This window comes from Dermacentor andersoni, chromosome 8 (assembly GCF_023375885.2).
Source record: "Dermacentor andersoni chromosome 8, qqDerAnde1_hic_scaffold, whole genome shotgun sequence".
Lineage (NCBI taxonomy): Eukaryota > Metazoa > Arthropoda > Arachnida > Ixodida > Ixodidae > Dermacentor > Dermacentor andersoni.
The window spans coordinates 25,623,061-25,648,767 of record NC_092821.1 but is presented as its reverse complement, the minus strand read 5'-3'; the positions used below and the strand labels follow the sequence as shown (position 1 = coordinate 25,648,767).

Here is a 25,707-nt window from a genome sequence, read left to right as displayed (position 1 = left end):
CAACGAATGACGCCGACTTTCTTCTTCACGACATAATCTTGCATCAAGGTGCTCCTGGACAGCTTCTGACTGATCAAGACCGGTACTTTTTGTCTCGCGTCTTCGAGAACATGCTTCGTTCACCCTACACCCGCCACAAGCTAACTGCGTATCACCCACAAACGAATCAATTCAGAGCGCCTGAACTGAACTCTAAGCGATATGATTTCAACGTACCTCTCCGTTCCCCGCCGTGATTCGATTAGGACTCCACTTTGCCGTCTGTTATTTTAACCTACAACGCGTCCAGGCATGACACCACCGGTCACTCACCGTTTTGTGTTCTGTATGGACGCCAACCTCATCTGCCTCTCTCTACTTCTCGCTGCTCTAAGCTCATCTGCTACGAATGTTCGCGATGCCATAGCGCGTGCAGACACAGCTCGCCAGATCGCTCGCCAACGGTTCGCAGTGTCCCAGGCTTCTCAGAAAGCCAAGTATGACCGTGGCCACAGAGACGTTTGTTACTCCCCAGGTGCCCTCGTGCTAGTATGGTCTCCATCCCGCCGCATCGGTCTCTCCGAAAACCTATTGTGCCGATACGAAGGTTCTTACAGGGTGCTACGTCATCACTGACGTTACACACGAAATCGAACCTGTCGCCGAGCCAGCGCTGCCTACGCCATCGGTCTCTGCTATCGTGCACGTAGTGAGACTAAAGCCGCACGAAACCGGTCCCTCTGGTCCGTCATAAAAAGCTCTGGGTCGGCGCTTTCGCCTGAGGGGTAGTGCCATGAGACGATGAACGGTCTGTTACTGGTTTAGTATCGAATGCTACTTTGCCCGGCTGTATGAGCGGGCGCCCCTATAAGGGTCCCATACGTCGTTTCACTTTTTGCCAGTGTCAGGATCCGAAATGTCATGCATGCTATTGGCCCTTTTATAAAGAAACGGCCTTGCTTCCTCATTCTCCGTCTGCTTACTCAGTCATCAATTATTGATTGCCAACTATCACGGGTGATTACTTTCGAATTTACGTCAAGGCATCACAAACGGAAGACCGACTTGACTCCTTGGACTAGATTAGACGACCACCAAGTGTGCTCACTGCTATCGTTGAGATTTGAGTGCTGCTTACTTTGAATAAAGAGCTACATTCTTATCTTGCTCATGGTTTTCAATGTCACGTGAAAGAAAACATGCCCACAAGCAAAGCTCACCATAGAGAAGAGGTTGGGGTGCGCTTGAAGCAGCGGAGAGCCTGGACGCTGAGCCTCGTGGCGACCCAGCACTTGCTTCACCCACTGCAGAGTGCAATATAACGTGAACATATGCTGTAGTGTCACTCTTAAAAAATTAATATATAGGGTTTTACGTGACAAAACCACTTTCTGACTATGAGGCACGCCGTAGTGGAGGACTCCGGAAATTTCCACCACCTGGGGTTGTTTAAAGTGCACCTAAATCTAAGCACACGGGTGTTTTCGCATTTCGCCCCCATCGAAATGCGGCCGCCGCGGCCGGGATTCGATCCCGCGACCTCGTGCTCAGCAGCAACAACACCATAGCCACTGAGCAACCAGGTTGGGTCATGTCACTCTTGTGCGTCACCCAAAGCTGGCTAAGACACCGCAATTCGGAGCCTCAAACAAATTACGATTACACCTGCCGTGAATATGTATTTTCAAATCAAATCAAATCAAATCAAATCAAATCAAATCTTTATTTCCAACGACAGTTGGGGGTCCCTTAGGCGAAAAGCGGTAGTAACACCACTTCAAAATACCTAAAGGCCCACGTACATGACCGCGGTATTACAATTCATACGTTCAAAAACAAATTTACAATATTCAAGTAAAAAATGCAGTTCAAAACAAAAATTAAGAAGAGGTTGTGCAAATACAACAACGGAACAATAGAACAAATAATGTCAATATATAAGTACACTCCAGAACGGTTGTACATTATAGTTGAAATATTCAATGTTCACGTGAACACACATCATAAAATGACGAAAATAAACGTGTTACTAGGAATAATGAAACATAATTGATCATGCTCGGGCAGTACAAAAGACATTAGACAAGAGTTAGAAAAAATTCACGCATTTCTTTTTTTGTAAACGTAGAAAAGTTGGCGTCTTTCTCTTCATATTTATTAAGTAGGGACGGCAGTGTGAATCTAAGAGACTGCGAAAAATAGGTCGTGCGGGGACGAGGAACAAGCCACTTGTCGGTGCTGCGGGTGCGTGAATCAGTGTAATGCATGCTTATATTAGATAAATCTTTAATAAAAACTTTGAATTGTTCGTTTGAAAAGAAACAAGCATGCATTAAACGAAAATCGAACATGCGTTTCACACTGAATATTTTATAGCGGGTAAACAATGTAACTGTAGAACTATTGCGCGGGACGTTTGCAATATACCGAAGTGCTCTTTTAAATAAGGATGCTGATGATGACCATAATGTATACTGTTTATTGACACAATATATTCTTAATCCCTACTGTATCGTATCGCGCCTGACACGTGCACTACGCGCGATAAGCTGAGGGGGCGTTGCCCAACTTCCCTGTATATTGTAGCGTGATCATCTGAGGGCTATTCTCCCATTTTACTGTATAAAAACAGCTGCTCAGTAAATCCTGGGCACTCGTGCCCAGGCTATCCCGACCATGGCGTCATGCTCTTACATGGTGTCAGAAGCGCCTAGCCGGTGCGCTAAGTTGAAGGATAGCGGTCGCCGAGCGAAGGCTGCCAGCATGGATTTCGTAAAGCCACCGGAGCAGTTGTGGTTGGAAGGTGACATAAGCAAGCATTGAGTGCTGTTCAAGGAACGGTTTCAACTATTCCTGACTGCAACGGAACCAACCAGTAAGAATAAAAATGTTCGACAAATACTTCGCTTCACAAGTCAATGAGGTACATCAGCGCTATCTTTTCCGTAGCCGAATGCAAGATCCAGGTGAGCTTCTTATAATTTCTTAAGAGATCTGAAGATGAAGACACGAGCGTGTAACTTCGGTGACCTAGCAGATTCAATGATCAGAGACCAGGGGCCGTATAACCTAAAACTACTGCAATATGTTTTATTGCAATCTCCCGGCGTCAAAGTTGCGTAACCGCGAAGCAAGCATGACCCGCAGGGTTGTCTCAACAAACCAATCAAATGCTCGCCTCGTTCATGAGAGGCTACTTTTGTTTGCTTGAAAAACGAATAACATTGCCTGCACTGAGCGGCTTGACTAATCTAATTCGCTCACAAGAGGCAGGAGCATTCTCAAGTGGAGAGGGACTCGATGGGGCCGAGTGACTGCACTGAATATCAATAACCAGACGAAGAGGGGGGTGCCGGTGTCTGCGATTGGTCCGCTTTCTTTTTCTTAGATTGCGGGGGCTCGTCGACAATCGCAGCGGCATGCAACGCACGCTTAAGAATGACGCTAAAACGGATCCTCAGCAAAGAAGAGTCGGTATAACGAGGTCGTAAACGTGCCGTAAGTTCTCGAAAACGTTACACGGCCACGCAAGAAGTTTTATTACACGCAAATAAACCTATGCTCTCGGCAGGGGCGAGTAGCGAGTACTGGAGCGATCGGCGGCAGCCATCTTTTATTCCTTTCGGAATGGGGCAGCCTGCGGCTATTCAGAAGAAAATTCAGTTTTGTTCGGCCTATTAATGCATCTCTAACGCGTACGCTTCACTTTGACGCGGTCAGTTTTTGCGGTTTTGTGACGTCGCGTGAGAGTCAGGTGTAGTGGGTGCAGCCCGGAAACGTTTGACCAAAAGCCGAGGGCTAATGGCAAAAAGGTGTCAAATCACAAATAACTATTTTTGTTTTGTTCGATCAAATTATGCATAATCAGTGCGTACACGTCATATCAGATGGGGAGCTATTGCGGTTTTCGTGACGTTGCGTGACAGACAGGTGAAGTGGGGGTGGTTCAAAAAAGTTTTTGGCCAACCGCGGTGGGCTGATTGCAGAATTGGAATAGAAATATTTGGAATAATAGCATCCCAGATTGTTTTTGGCCCAAGTGACCCTAAGACTCGAGAGAACCTTCTTTCTAGCAACCAGTTAATGCTGCAAAAAGCTGTGGCACTGTGCAACGCAACTGAAGTAGCGGCAGCGAACCAGGAATTTCGGAGGAGAGAACAAAAACAAGTAGACACAGGGTACTAGACGAGTGGTGCTTCGAGCGTAAAGCAGTGCAAAAGTTATAAATGTCGAAGGTGTGGAAGGGCGAACGCATGAGGAGAATGCCCAGTTTACGGACGAATATGTCGTGCATGTCGCATGCCCAGTAAAAAAGAAGCCACATCGCTATATGCTGCAAGGCAACACCGCAAGTAGGCGAGTTGCAGGGTAGTGAAGATGATTTTGAAATTATCGCAATCCGAAACAAGACGAGCCTGCCAGACTGGTCGGTGAAATCGGTGGTTGGAGGAAAGCCCTTAAAATATGCGCTGGATCGCAGCCTCATCTGCTACCGTTCGGGCTGTACGTAAAGGCGAGGCCGAAGCCACATTTAAAGCCCAGAAGTACGGTGTTGCGATTCTACGGCAGAAGCGAAATCAAACACTTGGGAACCGTAAGCCAAGAGGGAACTCTGCACGGCCGGACTTCCACTGAGGACTTTTTCTTTGTCCACTATAGGGAGGCCAGGCAGTTCTCGGTCTGCAGGCGTGAGTGACCCTGGGACTAGTATCCCGACAAGTAAACCGCGTATCGTAACAGCTAATAGGAATAAAAACAGAACGCCGACCAAAATGGTGTTGTCTAAACAATTCTCAAACGTTCCGGCTTCCACACGGAAGTTTTGTTCAGTGAACAAGGCTTCCGTACGTATGGAATCACAAACGCGTAAAAATTTTTTAAATACCATTTTGGTCGGCTTTCTGATTTTCTCCCTATGATGCCGTTACTTCCAGATTAGACGAGATTTCGTCAAACTCTTGATGTCGTATCACAAAGCAGTTTAGAAAAAAGTTGTGAACGAATTTCGCCGCCTTTTTTCTGGCATAAGCTGTATCTAATGCCACTACCGCCTGGTCCTGCGAGACGGAGTACTCTCAGACCAGCTAGCGCGTCGAGCAGCACTGGCCTTGAAGGAGCAGCTTCGAAAGGAGCTGGAGCACACGGAACGGGTAGGCATAATCATGAAAGGAGCGAGCCCCGAGAATGGGTCAACTCTCTTGTAATTTTGCGAAAATGAGACTGTAAATTCCGCATGTGCATGTAGCCACGTGAGATAAATGAGGCCATGAAACGAGAACACTTCGAAATTAAAAGGCGCGAGGACGTTTAGTCTGAGCTCACTGGAGCTAAGTTGTTCACGCCCCCAGATGCTGATTCCGTATTCTACCAGATTTCGGCTGCGCAGAGCAGACGTGGAAGCACCGACTCTGTTTTTTCCATGCTTCGCTCGCCACTTCTGAGAATACAACGAAAAGAAGCATATCGCTGGATCCGCGAAGCGACGACGAATCGACTGCCGCCAAGAATCGAGATGGGGCTTGTATTTTCGCAACCTTACGAGACTTTTTCCGCTCCTACACGCCGAGTTAGGCTTAGCTCGGCTAACCTTAATAAAGAGTACGGCTTTTGTTGGGCCTAGTGAGACCAGCTGCCCGCAAGCATGGCGGATACAAACATGGAAGATAGAGATTTTCCTGGAAATGAAGGAAACAATGCTCAGGACCATTTCGGTTGGCAAGTTGTGGCTGGCCGAATATTGCGAGCTACCACGAAGGCCCTGGAAGATGAGAGAACATTGCCACCTAATCAGCAAGAGAATGGCGACAAGGGGACTGCCGTTGGTGGAATTGTTAACAATCGGATTATCAAAGCTTCGAGGATGCCTCAACTGCCTGAGGAGCAAAGACAGATCATTTTACAAACTCTAGAAGGACTCAATTTGAACAAGGTGCGCACCACCACGTTTGGTTCCGCAGTCATCGAGGCGTCAGGCCTAACGGTAGAGGAGGACCGTGAAGATGTTGTCGGCCGAAACTTCACTCAAAATATTGTTACGGGGATATTTGGGGTATAAGACTGTATTTAGAATGTATATACAAGCAGTGTCAACGGGGTGAATTATGGCTGAAAAGTAACAACATGCAGCACCCAGCCGTCTCGCAATATTCTTCCTCTCTCTCTCTTCTTTCACCCTTCCATAACAGGTCCCCCGGGTGGTGAAGTGCCGTCTCGGCGCATGGTAGGCGAAGTATGGCTTCAGCCACAAAACCTGCACGACGTCTACAGGCGGCGGACTTGAGGATGGATGAAGACTTGAGGATGGATCTAGTAATTGACGTCGTTAACTTGACCTAGGACTTCATAACGCCCTGTGTAGCGAAAAAGAGGCTTCTGGGAGAGGCCGAGACGACGACATGGTGACCAAAGCAGCACCCAAGCACTTGGGGCGAACTGAACATCGCGATGGCACCGGTCGTGACGCTCTATTAGCGGATGCTACGACGCTAATAAGCGAGATCGGGCGACTTGACGTGCCAAAGTGAGCGCGATCGATGACTTCACGAGCGTACTCAATTGCAACACGTGGCATCGAAGGTCGGATGGTGTGAAAGGGCAAAGTGGCGTCGCGACCATAGCAAAAGATAAAAGGGTGAATATCCTGCCGTGTCATGTCGGGACGAGTTATACGCGAATGTCACGTTAGCCAGCGTGGCGTCCCAGTCGCGATGATCGTTGGAGACATACATCGACGGCATCTCTGTGAGTGTTCGGTTGAGACGTTCAGTAAGACCGTTCGTTTGTGGGTGGTAGGTGGTGGACAGCTTGCGCTCAGTGGCACAAGAGCGAAGGAGGCCGTCCGCAACTCGAGAGAAGAACAAGCGGCTGCTGTCTGTAAGTAACTGTCGGGGTGCACCGTACTGGAGAATGACGTCGTGAAGGAGAAAATCGGTCACGTCTCTTGCGCAACTAGTCGGCAACGCCTTTGTTATCACGTAGCGTGTCGCGTCATCAGTAGCAACAGCGATCCACTTATTTCCTCTAGTCGTCGGAAAAGGGCCAAGCAGGTCAAGGCCCACGCGAAAGAACGGTTCAGAGGGAACTTATATTGGATGGAGTCATCCGACAGGTGCAAGGGGAGGTCTCTTTTGGTTGTGACACAATTTGCAAGTTGCGACATAACGACGGCACGGAGAGGTAGAGACCCTGCCAAAAGGCAGGCGTCGTACGCGGTCGTATGTACGCAAAATTCCAAGGTGTTACGCCATCGGTGCACCGTGAAATTGTCCGAGAACGACAGACAGCAGACGACGAGGGAAGAGAAGCAGCAACTCAGGACCGTCAGGGTCGATATTGCGGCGGTAGAGGATGCCGTCATGCAGCACGATATGCGGCACGTGCCGTCGGTGCTGCCAGATTGCATTCCGGCGATGACGGATGCGTCGCGTTGTTGTTCAGCGCGCATGTCGGTCATGTCAGTCAAAGCCATCACACAGGTCACCGGATCATGTGCAAGAGGATCGGGCGGATCCACGGGGTTACGCGAGAGGCAGTCAGCGTCCTTGTGCCTACGTCCAGATTTGTAGTTGACAACAAATGAAAGTTTCTTGAGCCTCAAAGCCCAGCAACCAAGCCGTCCTGTGGGGTCCCGGAGGGAAGACAGCCAGCAGAGGGCGTGGTGGTCTGCAACGGACGAAAACGTGCGGCCGTATATATATAGCCGGAACTTAGCGACAGCCCAAACTGAACCAAGCTCTCCCGCTCGCTTATGGAGTAATTTCTCTCAGCAGGTGACAGCAGGCGGCTGGCGTAAGCTAACGCGCACTCGGTAGCATTCTGCTGTTGGGCGAGAACAGCACCGATGCCGTAGCCACTTGCGTCAGGGGGGACTTTGGTCGGTGCAGATTGATTAAAGCGGGTAAGTATGGGAGGGGCGGTCAAAAAGCCAATGAGAGCGGCGAACGCGTGAGCCTGCTCAGGGCCCCATGAGAACGGCGTGCTCTTCTTTAGAAGATCTGTCAAAGGCCGAGCAACGTCAGCGAAGTTTTTGATGAAACGGCGAAAGTAAGAACACAGGCCGACGAAGCAGCGCACGTCAGAAGCAAAAGGTGGCACAAGAAAACTGCTTACGGCACGACCCTTTTCCGGATCTGGTTGGACACCGGATGCGTCAACGTTGTGTCCCAACACCGTAATCTGACGGCGAGCGAATTGACACTTCGTGGATTTCAGTTGGAGGCCAGCTTTTCCGAAGACCGCACGAATGACAGCGAGTCGGGTAAGGTGGCTGCCGAACGTGGGAGAAAAAAATTACATCGTCAAGGTAACAGAGAGAGGTCGTTTATTTGTAGCCTTGCTGAAGAGAGTCCATCATACGTTCAAATGTCGCAGGACCCTTGCATGGGCCAAAGGGCATGACTATGAACTGATATAAGCCATCCGGCGTGATGAAGGCCGTCCTCACGCGGTTCAATTCATCAACTGAAATCTGCCAGTAGCGGGATCGAAGATCGATTGATGAGAAGTGTTTAGCTCCGTCCAAGCAGTCAAGGCGTCATCGATGCATGGTAGTGGGTAGACATCTTTTCGGGTGATCTTGCTTAAATGGCGATAATCGACGCAAAAACGCCAGGTCCCATCTTTTTTTTTTCACAAGGACGACAGGCGAAGTCCAAGGGCTGGCTGGTGGTTCGATGGCCCCTTTGCGGAGCATTTTGTCATTTCTGTTTGGATGACTCGACGTTCAGTATGAGATACACGATAGTGACGCAGACGAATAAGATTCGTGTCTCCAGTGTTAATATGGCGGTAAACAACAGATGTTTGTCCTAAAGGCTTGTCGCCGAAGTCAAAGATGTCAAGGTACGATTCGAGGAGGAGACGTAGGTCCGTGGCCTGTGCAGAGGTGAGGTCAGGCGCAATAAGCTTCGTCAAGCCATCCGTGAGAGAACCAGAGCGGCAATTGTTGCTAACCCACTCTCGGCATTCAGACTCTCAATGTCGAATTCGGAAGTGTTAGAAACGCTGGCCAAGAACATGCCGGCTGAAACACTTGAGGACACAGGCTAAAATTCAGAAGAGGAAGAACAACGTTGTTATTAGTAATCCTCACCAGCGTACGCAGAAGAGCACTGTTCCGGTTCGGAAGCACGTCGATCATGGGGCAAAAGACATATTGACCATCGGGAATCTGTGGCTGTGCGGTCAAAGCGACGTAAGTGACTGCCTCAGGTGACAGACGCACATCTTGACGCGAACACAAGTACGGTGGAGCGGTGCATCGGCGACTTGAGGCAGTTGCAACTGAAGAACGCCGGTTGCGCAGTCGATGAAAGCGGAATAATGGGATAAAAAGTCCAATCCAAGGATAATGTCGTGAGGGAAGTTGTCGATCACAGCAAAGAGAACAGACTTAGGGCGGCCAGCTATACTTATGCGCGCAGTACACATTCCTAGTACAACCAGCACGCCGTCGTCGGCCACACGAAGCACTCGGGCAGCTGCTGGGGTGAGGACCTTCTTTAAGCGTCTACGTAGGCTAGCACTCATCACACTCACGTGGGCTCCAGTGTCGACGAGCGCTTGGACAGCTAATATGTCTTTTCTAACGTCAAGTACACTTCTTTTTGTGGGCACAAACAGAGGATATGCGGCAGTAGTGGGCAATACAGCACCACCTCCGAGGGCTTATTAGTTTTCCGAAAGGGTGCGGCCAAAATCCACAAGGCAACGAGAGGCGACGGGGCTGCGGCGAACGTTAAGATGGGCAACTTGTTTGCGGTGAACGAGACTGGCGTCCGCGCGGTGACGGTGAGCGACTGTAATACGTGTTCCTGGCAGAGTTGTCGGCGCTGTTAGACTGGGTGGTGGGGAAACACTGGGGCATTTCCATTTCCATCATAGTCACTACACCTAAGCCCGAACATGGGCGAGGTATGTTAGAATGAACTCGTTCAAGATTATGGAAGTGGAATACGAGGTAAATGCATACGAAGCGGCACAACATGCAACATGCAAAGGTGTCATCCTAGGAGTGGACGATAGAGACTCACAAGCTGTGATAACAAGAAATATCGTGCATGACTTGAACTCACTTGCGCTGGCTGCCAGTGCATCAAGACGTGGGGATCGATCATTGTACATTTCGATGGAGTCAGTGTGCCCAATATTGTCAGATATAGATCCACACTAGTGAGATGTTACCTTTGCAGGAAGTGATTCGACGTATGCTTCACCTGAGGAAGGGTCTGGCACCGCTCTGATGTATGTCCAACACTTGACTTTGTTCAGTGGTGGGAAAGTGGAACTCGCAAACCAGGAGGTGTACATGTGTGTGTACCTAAGCGTAAATTCTGTGAAGGCAATCAACCTTGGGCCAAAAGTTTTGCAAGCAGAGCTTTCAAATACCTTACGACGTACGACTCCTTCGAAGAGAGCGCAACAGGACTTGGTCTTCAACAAGAGTGCTGTCGGAGGCACAACAGCTGGCGCCCATTCATCACCCCGAAGACAGGGAGCACTCACGCTCAAGTAGTAGCACCAAACCCAGGGATCGCTCACTATCCAAGGAAAGAAGCCACCCCAACTCAAGGGAAGCGAATGTGGGCTTCGCGCAAAGGCGCAGAACACCTGGCGAGAAGACGCCAGGAACCACCTGGGCTGACAAAGTGAAAGGTACGGTGAGGAATGGTGGGGGCGTCGCGGCGTCTGTGGCTGGTGAAAATGATGTCAGAATAGAGCAAATAATTAAAGAAGTAACTTCTTTAAGAAAAGCTAATGAAGTATAGACCCGACAGATAGTAGAACTTCTTAAAAAAGAGCACTCAAGCCCTGCTAGAGTAGAGATAGATAGACCTGTAAGCAAAAGCAGTGAACCAGAGTAATACAGCTCCCCTGCCCCTAAATTGAGGGCGGTGAGCTCCGAGGATAGTTCAGTCCTCTCAGCCCTCAGTGAAATTGCCTCAGTGAGGCAATTAAAGCGATAAGAGAGACCATGGAAACGACCAACTTTAAGCTGGAGAAATTGTGGAAATGGAGGATAACGTCGGCGAAAAGACTTAGGAAGATTGAGGCACGAGGGGAGGACGACGATGAGTAGCTGCCATCGGAGGCGGATAGTATAAACTCGATTCCTGGATTGTCGGGGGCCATCACAAAGAGGAAGATAGCGGGTAATAGAAAGGCAACCTCACCTAATAACCATGGACAGTAACCATGGATTTAACGTGTGGCAATGAAATTGTAGCGGGTTCCAACCCAAGAAAGCAGCACTGCGACAGGTGATCAGGTCACCTGAGCCAGGCCATAGGTAATTATGTTGCAGGAAATCTTAGCGGACGAAATTATGCTTACTGGGTGCAAAGCGATATGTGAAGAGAAAAAAAAATGGCGAGGGGGTTGGCGACCCTCACCGTCAAAAGGCAGTCATACATTGAGCATGACATTCATCTTAGACATTCCAGGCTGGAAGTTATTCTAGCTGAGATAATACTTAAAAGTAACAGAGGCAAGGCGCAAAATATTTTCTTTTTGAATATCTAGAGCAGTCCTACCGACACGAAACAGAGATTTAGAGCACTCTTCAACAAGGTGCTTTCGGTTGCCAAAAACTTCCCCCAATTATTGGAGGCGACTTTAATGCTCCCTATCATGCATGGCGATACAGATGGAGCACAAAGAATGGAGACGAACTGTGGAGTCTCGCCATGGATCTGGGGTTATGCTTCATTAATGATCCCGCGTGTCCCACCCGTTGTGGCACGTCCACAAGCAGGAACTCCACACCAGATCTCACTTTTGTAAGTAACTAAAAAGGAGCCAAATGGGAAAATTCAAACATGGATCTCGGCAGCGATCATTACATCATATACATAGCCATATGCATACTGAGAACGGAAAATAGAATCTTCACATTTATTGAGTGGGATCAGTTCAGGAAAATCAGGGCGAGCAGAAGGAAAGTGAGGCCTTTAGATGCCGAGCAGGAGCCCCTTCAGACATGGGTCATCCAGCTCTGAGAGGACGTCAAAGAGGCCACTAAAGAAATCAGGGCAGACTTAACAGAAGGCTAACAGAAGGCTAAGGATAAAAATAGCGCTATTAAACAGAAATTGATGATCACTCGAAGACCCTCGTGAAGCAACAGTGGGATGAGGTTTTTAACTCGGCTGATAGTAGACTCAGACATGGAGGTAGCCGGAACCTCCTCAAGCACTTTCTCAACGAGAATCAAACAGGGACAAGCAAGAAAACAGCTGCAGCTGAGTTGGTTCATCAGGAAAGTCAGGATAAAAGACAGAGAGAAATCATGGATAGACTCGCATCTAAATCTCTCCCAGTTAAACAACCAAACAAATGAGATGGGAGGCCCGAATATACGAAAGGCACATGTAAAGAACATGACCGGGACTTCACTGAGAGTGAAGTGAGGGCGGCCCTTCACAGTCCTAATGGTAGATCGGCGGCTGGACCTGACGGAATAACTAACAATGTATTAGGAAATCTAGATGATGAATCAATTTCTTATCTAACTGAACATTTGAACGGATGTTGGAGAAAAGGGGCATACTTAAGGGCATGGACGGTGGCAAATACTATCCTCATACCAAAGCCCGGCAAACAACTAACGCTGGACAAACTCCGTCCTATTTCATTAACGTCTTGTCTAGGCAAAGCTATGGAACGTGTCATACTAATCGGCTGACGAAATACGTTGAGCAGAACGACATCCTGCCACTCAACTTGATCGGCTTTCGTCCCGGGCTGTGAACGCACGATGCTATGTTACTGATCAAACATCAATTATACAGGCCAGCCCAACGCATATGAAAGCTCTTTTTGGGATTGGTTGTGGAAAAAGCCTTTGATCGCATAAAGCATAAGACAATACTTGATGTTCTCTAGGAGATAGGGTTAGGTAAGGGATTTCTTAACATGATTAGGGACTTTCTTAGAAACAGAACTGCACAACTCCTGCTTGTAGAACTTAAATCAAAAGCGAAGAATTTGGGAAATAGGGGCACTCAAGAAGGGGCTGTGCTCTCACCCATGCTATTCATTTTGGCATTGTCCAAGGTTGCAAGAAATCTGGAGAAAATTGAAGGTATATATTATGTGGTATAAGCCGACGACATAACCATATGGAGTGCCAAGGGTAATGTAGGACAGACAAAGACCAGATTACAGGAAAGTTTATATGTTGTAGAGAACACACTGAGAGACATGGATTTGAAATGCTCGGCAGCGAAATCAGAACTCCTGGTCAATAAAAATCACAGGAAAGGTCGTAAACCAGGAGGTCATATTCTGAAGATGAACCAAGAGTGTGCTTATACACTCACGAAGAATCCGCAATCAGGATAGTTGAAACAATCAAGGTTCTTGGTATCACATAGAAGGAAACAATGCTAACTATAGAAAATACAGCATATGTCGAATAAAGCAGATGACGTCACTCGGTTACTAAGGACAATTACCAATAGACAAAGAGGTCTAGGAGAAGACAGCGCTTTGAGGCTAATACACGCTTTTGCTTCCCGTCACTTCACCTACATGGCTGGATTATTCGAATGGAAGCATGCAGAACGTAACAACGTAATGTGGAGCTCAGGAATCTTGTTAACGTAGCCCTAGGGATACCCAGTAATGCTGAATCCCACAGACTCATGAGTCTAGGGATGCACAACACAATGGAAGAAATCTCGGAGGCCCAAAAGCTAGCGCCACATGACAGATTGACAAAAACACAAGCTGGAAGGAACACATTACAGGCAATAGGTCAAGGAGCCCAATAGCGGCTGAAGTAGAATTAAAGATTAAAGTTAGGAATAAGATCAAAACCAGCCCTCTCCCCAGAAACATGCATCCAGAATATAATAATAAAAGGAGAAAGGCAAAAGCTAAAGCACTGCTGCAGGAAATAAAGCAGCAGAACCAACTGGCAGCTATAGTTGATGCTGCCTGGGTGAAAGGTAAAGAAGCAAATACGACCATTGTATGAAATTATCAAGTGAAGGTGCCGTACACTATCACTGTTTTTACCAAGGACCCCATGGTGGCGAAACAAGCAGCAAAACTCTAGCTATCAGGAGTAATAAGTGGGCCTGCATTTACAGTGATTCGAAATCCGCTATAAAGTGTTTCAATAAAGGCTACGTAGCTTGAGTTGCAGATAAACATTTTGAAAACATTGGGATAATTAGAACTGAAATCTGATGGTTTCCTGCGAGCATGGGGAAAGTGGACGAGGCTCGGGTTAACTTTATTGAAGTTGCTCATGACTTGGCACGAGGAATTGCTAACCGTGACAGTCACAACCAAGCCGTTCACCATAAAGCCACGGAATCTAGATATCATTTATTCACTTACAATGACATTACCAAACATTACTATTAAAAACGCAGACAATTCCCATCGCCACATTCAAAACTGAACATGGCTCAGGCAGTCTCACTGCGCGTATTGCAAACAGGCACATATCCCATGCCCTACCACAATAATAAAATATATCCAGAGAGGGAGGTGGAAACTGAAACTGAAAGATGGACTGTAACGATTGTAATGGCATCATTGCAATCAGACATATGTTGGCGGAGTGACCCGCGACTCTCCCCAACTCCGTTGAAGAACAGACACAGTGAGAAAAAAAGGATTCAAAGTCCATTGTTTCAAGACCAACTAAGGGCCGTCCAGAGGGCCCATGATGTCGCTGAAGGGCTTATTCTGGCAATGCCGCCAACGTGGGAGCGTCCTGCACACACACACACACACACACACACACACACACACACACACACACACACACACACACACACACACACACACACACACACACACACACACACACACACACACACACACACACACACACACACACACACACACACACACACGCACACACACACACGCACACACACACACACACACACGCACGCACGCACGCACACACACACACACGCACACACACACACACACACACACACACGCGCGCACGCACGCACGCACGCACGCACACACGCACACACACACACACACACACACGCCAGATGCCGCTTCACGACGAAACGTCGAGAATCGGCATATTGTCAGAATAAGAAGGGCCAAAAGGCCCTAAACAATATTTTTGTGACCCTACCAGGAACGAAAGTATATGTCGATGACATACTATATTGGGGTTCATCAAGGCAAGAGCTCGACGGACGACTCGGGTTGGTGCTAAAGGCTGTAGAAAACGCGGGCCTAACGTTCAACCCAGACATATGTGCCATTGGAACTGCCGAAATAGGTTTTCTAGGCACGTAAATTCTGCAGAAGGCATCAAGCCGAGTCCTCCCATCATTCACTCTGTGATACAGATTCCAGAGCCACGCGACAAATAAGCCACGCAGGGAAGGTTCGGGTTTGTATATTATTTCGGCAAGTTTATTCCAACACTGTCAATGGAAATTTCGAGCCAGGTAGCGTGACGTCATGTATCGGAGTAAGCAAGCCTTGGGCTATCCAGGAGGTTTTGGTTAATCGCACCCCTCTGCTTCTCTTGCTTTTCGCACTTGCCAGTGGGGCTGCGCCGAAAAAAAAATGTTTTCAGCGTACAGACGACCGACAGACAGACGGACGGATGGACGGACAAAACGGGCAGCCATATACAGCATCGCTGTAAAAAAAAAAAGGAAAAAAAAAACACTGGCCATAGATACGGCTGCGAAATATTCGACCTACCCGCCGTGGTTGCTCAGTGGCTATGGTGTTAGACTGCTGAGCACGAGGTCGCGGGATCGAATCCCGGCCACGGCGGCCGCATTTCGATGGGGGCGAAATGCGAAAACAGCCATGTACTTAGATTCAGGTGCACGTTAAAGAACCCCAGGTGGTCGAAATTTCCGGAGTCCTCCACTACCGCGTGCCTCATAATCAGAAAGTGGTTTTGGCACGTAAAACCCCATAACTTAACTTAAATCTTCGACCATTTTGCGCACGACAGAAGGGTCACCACTGAAACCGACTATCCCCCTTTGATTGCTATCCCTAAGAAAGCGATGGGTGTCATGCCACCCAGGTTACAGCGCATTTTTATGCGATGGCTCAGGTATGACTTCGACCTGCATTTCGTTCCAAGGAAGCAGCTCTTGTTTCCCGACATGCTGTGCCGAGCACCCAATAAACGGGGACGGATGCTGTTAGCACTGCTGACGTAGAAATTCATGCCGTGAGTACGGTGTCTTCTCTACGAAACATGGAAGCGGCAAAACATGGAAGCGACGAAACATGGAAACGACGAAACATGAAACCGTCTCGCAGCAGAAAAGGCCAAGGATAGCTATCTGAAAGTGGTGCTACAGAAATGAATAACGGGTGAAGCAATCGATGGCTCATTAAAACCTTTTTTATCCGAGCGGCCTCATATAAAATTAAATTATGAGGTTTTCCGTTCCAAAAGCACGATTTCTTTATGCGGCACGCCGTTGTGTTAGACTCCGGAATAATTTGGAATGCCTGGGGTTCTCTAACGTGCACCTAAGTGTAAGTGCACGCGTTTTTTCGCATTTTGCCCCGATTGAATTGCAGCCGCCGTGGCCTCGATTCGATCCCGCGAGCTACTGCTTAGCAGCCCAACACCAAAGACACTAAGAAACCACGGCGAGTCTGAGCTGTCTCACATTAATTGTGTCTGTTCAAGGGGTGCAGGGTCGTAATGCCAAGGGTTATGAAGCGATACACTTTCAAGAGAACTAAGGTCATCTGGGAACCGGCAAGTGTAAAGCTAAGGCTCGTGGTATGAAGCCGGAAATTGAGGTATTCGCTCAGAAGTGTGCTGCACGCAAAAAAGTATGCGCATAACCAGCCGAAGGAGCCATTTATTATCTGCCCCATTCCATACTAGGCTTCGTATCCCGTAGTTATCATTTTTCACTGCGGCGGCAATTCCTACCTGTGCCTCTGCGACGCTTTATCCAACATCCCAGAAGTACGCAGAATGCCTCCTAGACATTACAGTCAGAACCGTCGTTGACTTGATTAGTGCTATCTTTGCTCCTTATGGCATGCCAAAGGAGGTTCTTTCAAACAATATCCTAACCTAAACAAAGAAACAAAAGAAAGGCAAAGAATGAAACGCCGCCATCACCGACCACGTGCGTTCGGATACGTCCGGAACGCATGTGTGCAACATGATCGACTCGAAAGAATTACGCGCTGCCTTACAAGTCCCACTAAGTAGTTTAGTAATATTTTGTAGTTCGGCAAGGAAACACTCGAACTTGTATCGTTACGACTTTTGATGATCCCGAAAAGAGCGTCTCCAAGTGCTATCTGCCACAAGGGACGAACGGGAAAAGCTGGCACCCGCTGCCTTTTCTTAGCAACTAAATCATAACGTGATAGGACACACGCGAAAGGCTACGGTAATATCTACAATTACTCGCGCGTTTCCCTCAGCAGTCTAACTAAATGGAAACCGGCATATGTGCAGGTGCAAGAGGACGTTAAATCATTTGTCACTCGTGTCATACAATGCTCCACTTGTGCCAGACGTCTGAAAGAGCTCGCTCGCATTGGCACAACAGAAGTACGCGCGATACTGTGGCCGAATGATTTTAGAATGCGGCCGTCGTGCATTGGAGGCCAAGGTTCGATGTCACCATTGGACACATTTGTTGAAGAGGCCCGAAACGATGGAAGCAACCAACCTAACCCAACCAAACTGCGGGCTGCGGCACTTGTGGCACTTTGTATATGCTGCTCGTCAATGTACCTTCTTTCGCGTCAACGTCGGTCACCGGGTGTATATGGAACTGGGTGTACGCGGCTGTAAAATCGCGAGAAAAGATCATTTATTATTTCTGCAGTAGTGAGCGAAATTGAGCCTCCATTATTTATAAACAGCCAGCCTTGTCTGAACGTATGCGTACTGCACACATGCCACGCCCGGTCTTCGCGGCTCTGCCAACATTACCCGTGAGGTAGCACTACAGGTGGCAGCACCATAGTGAAATGACTAAACGAAGCAGTTTGGGGCCACAATAAATATGAGGCGGTGCGTGGAATCTGGCATGAAGAAATTGTGCCAGCGCTAACATTCGCTAATGCCATTCTGGATGTCTTGTCGGGGCTGGAAGTTAGCCAAACATCGATAGGCTGGTTGGCTGTGGGAGCATACAGCAAAACAACAATTGAGGCAGTGCAGGGTGACATGGTTTGGGCCTCGTCTGAAGTGAGAGAAGTGCACAGCAGAGTTAGTTTTGATGAAAGACTCAGAAACGTCGGTCAAAACAAATGGCCAGCTAAGGTGCACAAGTACCTGTACATGCAAAGCATGGACACAGAATGGAAGAAACCGCCAAAGAAGTTGTCAACCCAGTACAGGTTAAATTAAAGTGCAGACAATCAGGAGCCATCAGAAAGAAATTGAGGGAAAAATAGACATGAATTGGATACAAACAACGGAAACAAAAAAAGACGATGGAGATTTACAAAAATGAGAACGAAATAAGATGGGTAAATCAGCGCGATAACAGGAAGGGAAGTGCCTTGCTATTTGAACCTGTTGCCTAAGAAAACTATATGGGAAGAAATATTCGGAACTAGATGAGGCATGTGTATGCTGCAGCAAAAATCCGGAGACTACTCACCCCATCCTGATCGAATGCGAAGGGATTCATTCAGTCAGACCTGTTGGTAATGTAAACCTTCCTGAAGCACTTGGATTTAAAGTGGACGGAAACATCAACCAATCAGCAGTCGAGATAAGCAAGATACGTTTAGACTATTGGTGAAAAAAACTAAGAAAAACATGGAAGACATTGATACGACCAGATCTGTTACAGGCATAGGTAGCTGTACAAGGTAGATGAAGACGCTTTGACGAAGAGAAAGAAAGATTGGAGACGTATACAGAAATGCTAGATTATACTTAAACACCACAAACAGGCTAGTTGACTAGCTGTCACCACCGTGTTTCAAAGGGGATGGTAATAAATCCTCCTCATCATTATCACGATCACCGCGTTAGTGTGTATAGGGGGTCGATGGCGCGCATTGAAATATACACGACGGCGTTTCGCTGTGAACCATTTTCCTCCACTTTCGAGTAAACCTACGCGCTCATTGCAGTGAAGTGACCTTATATTGCCGTCCAATACCACACTATTACACATAATGCGCACAACGTTTCGATTTACTTGAAAGAAGCGCAAACTGTCGCTCGACGGAGGACTGGCATGCAGCCACACCGACTTCGCCTTCTCTGGTAGTACCGCTGCCCATAATAATTATTTTCGTGTTCCATGTGAATCTTGAAGTGGTTTGAAAAATTCGGTATCTCTGTACAACGAAGGCAAAGTAGGAAGTTAATGCGCACTCTACATCACGAATTGCACGCATACATGTCCCCGTTTTTCAAACAGTTCGCGAGTTCAACTCCGAATACTAGGTCACTATGATGAGCAAAACGAGAACGAGGTGAAAGCTGGAGCCAACGTTTCGACAAGTGGACTTGTCTTCTTCACGGCTTTGAAGAAGACACGCTCACTTCTCGAAACGTTGGCTGCTGCTTTCACCTTGTTCTCGTTTTGCTCATCGTCTTGAATTTCCATTTCCCGGCTTCCCTGTGTTTTCCCTAGGCCACTATGAGTGACAGCACATTAGTAGGATCATCAGGATTACTCCAGTAGAGATTATTGCTAGTGTTCTTGCATGGTTACACAAACGACCGCGATATGACAAAGGTATTACTATTTGAGAAGCTCAAACAATAATGTTGTTTTGTTTCGACTAATAGTGGGCACGGTGTGGGCACGGCGGCACAGCGTATGCAATGTCGTCTAACCGCCTTCTGTTGCTTGAACAGGTGATGCTGATCGCCGCATCATACCAGCTGCATGCGTGGAACCAGTGCGCCATCGGACCTTTGGACCGTACCGGCATTCAACTGGACCTTTCTATCAACTTTACTCTCGGACACGGAGACCATCGGCAAGAGACGGGAATCACGTCCGACACTATAAATCGGCCACTGTCAAACTACGGCTTCAGTGGGCACGGCGGCAGAGCGTATGCAATGTCGTCTAACCGCCTTCTGTTGCTTTAACAGGTGATGCTGATCGCCGCATCATACCAGCTGCATGCGTGGAACCATTGCGCCATCGGACCTTTGGACTGTACCGGCATTCAACTGGACCATTCTATCAACTTTACTCTCGGACACGGAGACCATCGGCAAGAGACGGGAATCACGTCCGACACTATAAATCGGCCACTGTCAAACTACGGCTTCAGTGGGCACGGCGGCACAGCGTTTCCAATGTCGTCTAACCGCCTTCTGTTGCTTGAACAGGTTAGTTATTACAATTTTTATGGCTACAAGAATGATAATCGCTTTGCTGTTGTGCTGCCGTGCCCAGAAGTGATTTTTTCCGGCTTTGCATCTTTATATCTGTTGCTGTCTGGCGACGCAGAAATGAACCCTGTGCCAGAAACGAAGCTGATGTTGAAGGAATTGTGCGATGGCCAAAAGGCAATACAATCAGATCTAGAGAGCATGAGCAAGCGGCTGAAGGTGGTTGAAAACAGCCTTAAAATATTTAAAGAACAGGCGAGTACAATTGCTCAATTGTCTAAAACAGTAAAACAGTTAGAGAGTACACTTCGGCAGCAGCAGGAAAGAATGGACAGCTTTGAGGACAGAAGTAGGCGAAATAACCTAGTGGTATTTGGAATACCAGAAGGCGAGAAGGAATCCTTAACTGACCTTCAAGCGAAAGTGTTAGAGGGTGTATTCGAAGAAAAACTTGGCGTCAACTTGAGTACCGTGGAACGAATACATCGGATAGGAAAAAAGAGCGCCCGGCCTCGACCTGTAATTCTCAGGTTGTATGACTCTAGGGAAAAAGCTAAAATTTACAAACAATGCAGTAAGCTGAAGGGCAGCGGCGTCTCCATTTCTGATGATTTTTCAAAAGAGACGCTGGCGAAGCGTAAAATGCTCTGGGATTCCGAGAAACAAGAAAGGGGGGACGGGCATCGCGTGCGCTTCAATTACGACAAACTACATGTGGACTCTGACGTGTACACGTGGCATCAATCAAAGCGCAGCCGTGTGAAGGTTCCGTATCCTAGCAGACGCCCTACTGCTGGTACGGATGACTGACGGAACACAAAATGTGATTCGAATGCCTTCCGCTTGATCAATTTGAATGCTAGAAGTTTAGTAAACAAAATTGGAGACTTAGAATATATCCTGGCTAATTACGATCCCCATGTGCTTGCAATAACCGAAACGTGGCTGCGGCCCGAAATACAAGGCCAAGAGCTCGTACCACCTAATTACAAAATCATACGAAGAGACCGCGATGCTCATGGGGGCGGAGTTGCTATTGTATTCAAGGCCGATATTGACTGTGTGCAAATTACTGGCATTCCAACACATGAAAGCATCTGGTGTGAAATTAAGCTAGATAGAACAAGGATAATTCTTGGAACTGTTTATAGACCGCCTAAATCACCCATTTCCTATCTTGAAGATATGCAGCTTTACTTAGAAAGCCTTAAAAAGCGCAGCTGTCGCATAATCATTGCTGGGGATTTCAACTTGCCAGATATTGATTGGTCCACGTTTAGCGCTCAGCCTGGCGAAGATGCCCATTGTGAACTACTTCTAGAAATAGCTTTCAGTAAGGATTTACAACAGGTAGTTCATGAGTTCACACGCGTAGCTGGGAAATCAAGATCTGTATTAGACATGGTGTTCTTAGACGGGCGATTTGAAGACTACGACGTATCGGTTGAAACCGGCCTCTCGGATCATAAGCTAGTTTATGTGTAGATAAAGTCTACCGCTGTATACCCGAAGGCTGGTAGTACTACGCATGTTCTGTGCTTCGATAGAGCCGATGCCACGAGCATTATTGATCATCTTTCGCTGTGTTTTGATGAATTCACTTCGACGGATGACGTCAATGCGATGTGGATTGCGTTTAAAGATATTGTTTTTTACAGCGTAAACAGATTTGTGCCAACTCGGAAGAAGAAAATAAATAAACGGAACCCGTGGATAACCCGCGAAATTATACATTTAAAGCGGAAAATTAACCGTGAGAGACAGAAGCCAAACAAAGATCACAATAAAATTTCGGCGCTAAGCTCTATATTGCGCACAAATATGGCTGCTGCTAAAACAAATTACTATGACGTGATATTAACTAATTTTATGAAGCACGATCCACACCGTTTTTGGCGCCACTTGTCGCATATTAACGAAGGTCCAAGTGTCATTGTCGCTAATGACGAACTTGTGTGGGACAACTCGCGTATGGCAGTATGTTTTAATGATTTTTTTCAATCTGTCTTTACTGACCCTTCTGCAGATGGTCTCCTCTCTCTAGAATCCCCGTACACATCACCAATGCCTAATGTTCAGGTTTCGCATGAAGGCATTGTAGCTCTTTTGCTTAAAATTAACGATAAGAAATCTGTAAGTCCAGACGGCATACCAAATGCCTTTCTGCGCAGATATGCGGAATGGGTAGCTCACTATCTAGAGATCATTTTTAGCTCTTCGCTGAAACAAAAACGGGTCCCAGATGACTGGCTGGTCGCAAAAGTGGTTCCGGTTCGCAAGTCTGGTGAAAGGCAACATATTGGAAACTATCGGCCAATTTCACTCACGTGTGTATGCTGCAAGCTACTTGAACACATAGTTTCAAAGTCAATCTACACCTACCTTGAAGACAAGAAAGCTTCTTTTCCCAACCAGCACGGGTTTCGACAGCACCTTTCGACTGTCACAAAGTTGATAGAAAGGAGCAACGATTTTTCAGCTTCCTTGAACAATAGAAAGCATGTTGACGCTATACTTTTAGATTACTCGAAGGCATTCGATCTGGTTGTACATAATGGATTAATTAAAACACTGATGGAAATGAATATAAATTATGATGTTGTTATGTGGATCCGCTCATATCTTACAGATCGGTCACAATACGTTGAAATAAATGGTAACAAATCTAACCAATTAAAAATAACCTCAGCGTTCCACAGGGATCCGTTTTAGGACCACTTCTTTTTCTAGTTTAAATAAATGATATTGCTCATAACATAAGTAACGACATAACCATCCGGTTATTTGCAGACAACTGTTTATTATATCGTGAAATCAATAACCAAAACGATCAGGCGTCACTTAGTCAAGCCCTTAAAGCTGTAGAAGTCTGGGCCGCAAAAAGTAAAATGAGAATTAACGAATCTAAATCAGTGATGCTCAGAGTTACAAACAAAACAAAGCATGTTATTGAGTGTAATTATGAAATTAACTCAACAATTCTTACCGAAACTGAAACGATAAAATACCTAGGTTTAACAATTTCGAAAGACTTAAGTTGGAAATCACACATAGACAGAATTTGTGGAGCTGCAGAAAATGAGTTATGGTTCCTTCGCCGAAAATTAAAGCTAGCAACGACACCCGTCAAACTACTTGCATATTTAACTTACATTAGACCAACGTTAGAGTATGCCAGTGTCATTTGGGATCCGTTTCAATCCGGAATTATAAACCGCATTGAGAAGATAGAGAAAATCTGCAAGGTTCATTATTTCCCGGTATTATCGTAGTGACTCTGTTTCCGAAATGCTTCGATTGCTTGATTTGCCTCCCCTGGCTCAACGGCGGAAGTTACCTAGACTTAAATTTCTTTTTTTGTTATCAAAAGGCCACTTCAATATTGAAACCACGCGCTATCTTGCTCCCAGGCAGGCTAGAAACGTCAGATCAAGCAATCATTGCATGTTCTCAATTCCAAAAGCATATCTGGACATGTACGCTTATTCATTTTTTCCGCTAACGATTAAGGAATGGAACAGTTTGCCGGCGTCTATTTTGCAGTCGAGTAGCATTAAAATCTTTGAGGAACACGTTAAAAACCTTTTATGAAATTTTATCTTAGTGGTGCCGTGCAATCATCGTCATCATCATCATCAGCCTGGTTATGCCCACTGCAGGGCAAAGGCCTCTCCCATACTTCTCCAACTACCCCGGTCAAGTACTAATTGTGGCCATGTTTTCCCTGCAAACTTCTTAATCTCATCCGCCCACCTAACTTTCTGCCGCCCTCTGCTACGCATTCCTTCCCTTGGAATCCATTCCGTAACTCTTAATGACCATCGGTTATCTTCCCTCCTCATTACGTGTCCTGCCCATGCCCATTTCTTTTTCTTGATTTCAACTAAGATATCATTAACTCGCGTTTGTTCCCTCACCCAATCTGCTCTTTTCTTGTCCTTTAACGTTATACCAATCATTCTTCTTCCCATAGCACGTTGCGTCGTCCTCAATTTAAGTAGAACCCTTTCCGTAAGCCTCCAGGTTTCTGCCCCGTACGTGAGTACTGGTAAGACACAGCTGTTATAAACTTTTCTCTTGAGGGATAATGGCAACCTGCTGTTCATGATCTGAGAATGCCTGCCAAACGCACCCCAGCCCATTCTTATTCTTCTGATTATTTCAGTCTCATGATCCGGATCCGCAGTCACTACCTGTCCTAAGTAGATGTATTCCCTTACCACTTCCAGTGCCTCACTACCTATTGTAAACTGCTGTTCCCTTCCGAGACTGTTAAACATTACTTTAGTTTTCTGCAGATTAATTTTAGACCCACCCTTCGGCTTTGCCTCTCCAGGTCAGTGAGCATGCATTGCAGTTGGTCCCCTGAGTTACTAAGCAAGGCAATATCATCAGCGAATCGCAAGTTACTAAGGTATTCTCCATTAACTCTTATCCCCAATTCTTCCCAATCCAGGTCTCTGAATACCTCCTGTAAACACGCTGTGAATAGCATCGGAGAGATCGTATCTCCCTGCCTTACGCCTTTCTTTATTGGGATTTTGTTGCTTTCTTTATGGAGGACTACGGTGGCTGTGGAGCCGCTATAGATATCTTTCAGTATTTTTACATACGGCTCGTCTACACCCTGATTACGCAATGCCTCCATGACTGCTGCGGTATCGACTGAATCAAACGCTTTCTCGTAATCAATGAAAGCTATATATAAAGGTTGGTTATATTCCGCACATTTTTCTATCACCTGATTGATAGTGTGAATATGGTCTATTGTTGAGTAGCCTTTAGGGAATCCTGCCTGGTCCTTTGATTGACGGAAGTCTAAGGTGTTCCTGATTCTATTTGCAATTACCTTAGTAAATACTTTGTAGGCAACGGACAGTAAACTGATCGGTCTATAATTTTTCAAGCCTTTGGCGCCCCCTTTCTTATGGGTTAGCATTATGTTAGCGTTTTTCCAAGATTCCGGTACGCTCGAAGTCATGAGGCATTGCGTATACAGGGTGGCCAGTTTCTCTAGACCAATCTTCCCGCCATCCTTCAACAAATCTGCTGTTACCTGATCCTCCCCAGCTGCCTTCCCCCTTTGCATAGCTCCCAAGGCTTTCTTTACTTCTTCCGGTGTTACCAGTGAGATTTCTAATTCCTCTAGACTATTCTCTCTTCCATTATCATCGTGGGTGCCACTGGTACTGTATAAATCTCTATATAACTCCTCAGCCACTTCAACTATCTCATCCAGATTAGTATATGATATTGCCGACTTTGTCTTTTAACGCATACATCTGATTCTTGCCAATTCCTAGTTTCTTCACTGCTTTTAGGCTTCCTGCGTTCCTGAGAGCATGTTCAATTCTATCCATATTATACTTCCTTATGTCAGCTGTCCTACGCTTGTTGATTAACTTCGAAAGTTCTGC

The 25,707-nt window shown here is 46.8% G+C and overlaps 1 protein-coding gene across 1 annotated transcript in view; it reads right to left on the bottom strand.

Annotated features, from left to right (window-relative positions):
- The window catches only part of LOC140220001 (uncharacterized), a 95,678-nt gene that overhangs the window by 29,517 nt on the left and 40,454 nt on the right, over positions 1 to 25,707 (bottom strand). Inside the window, exon 4 of the mRNA XM_072290152.1 lies at positions 1,200 to 1,283. Coding sequence (XP_072146253.1) covers positions 1,200 to 1,283 — 84 coding nt within the window. The remainder of the gene's footprint in view (positions 1 to 1,199; positions 1,284 to 25,707) is intronic.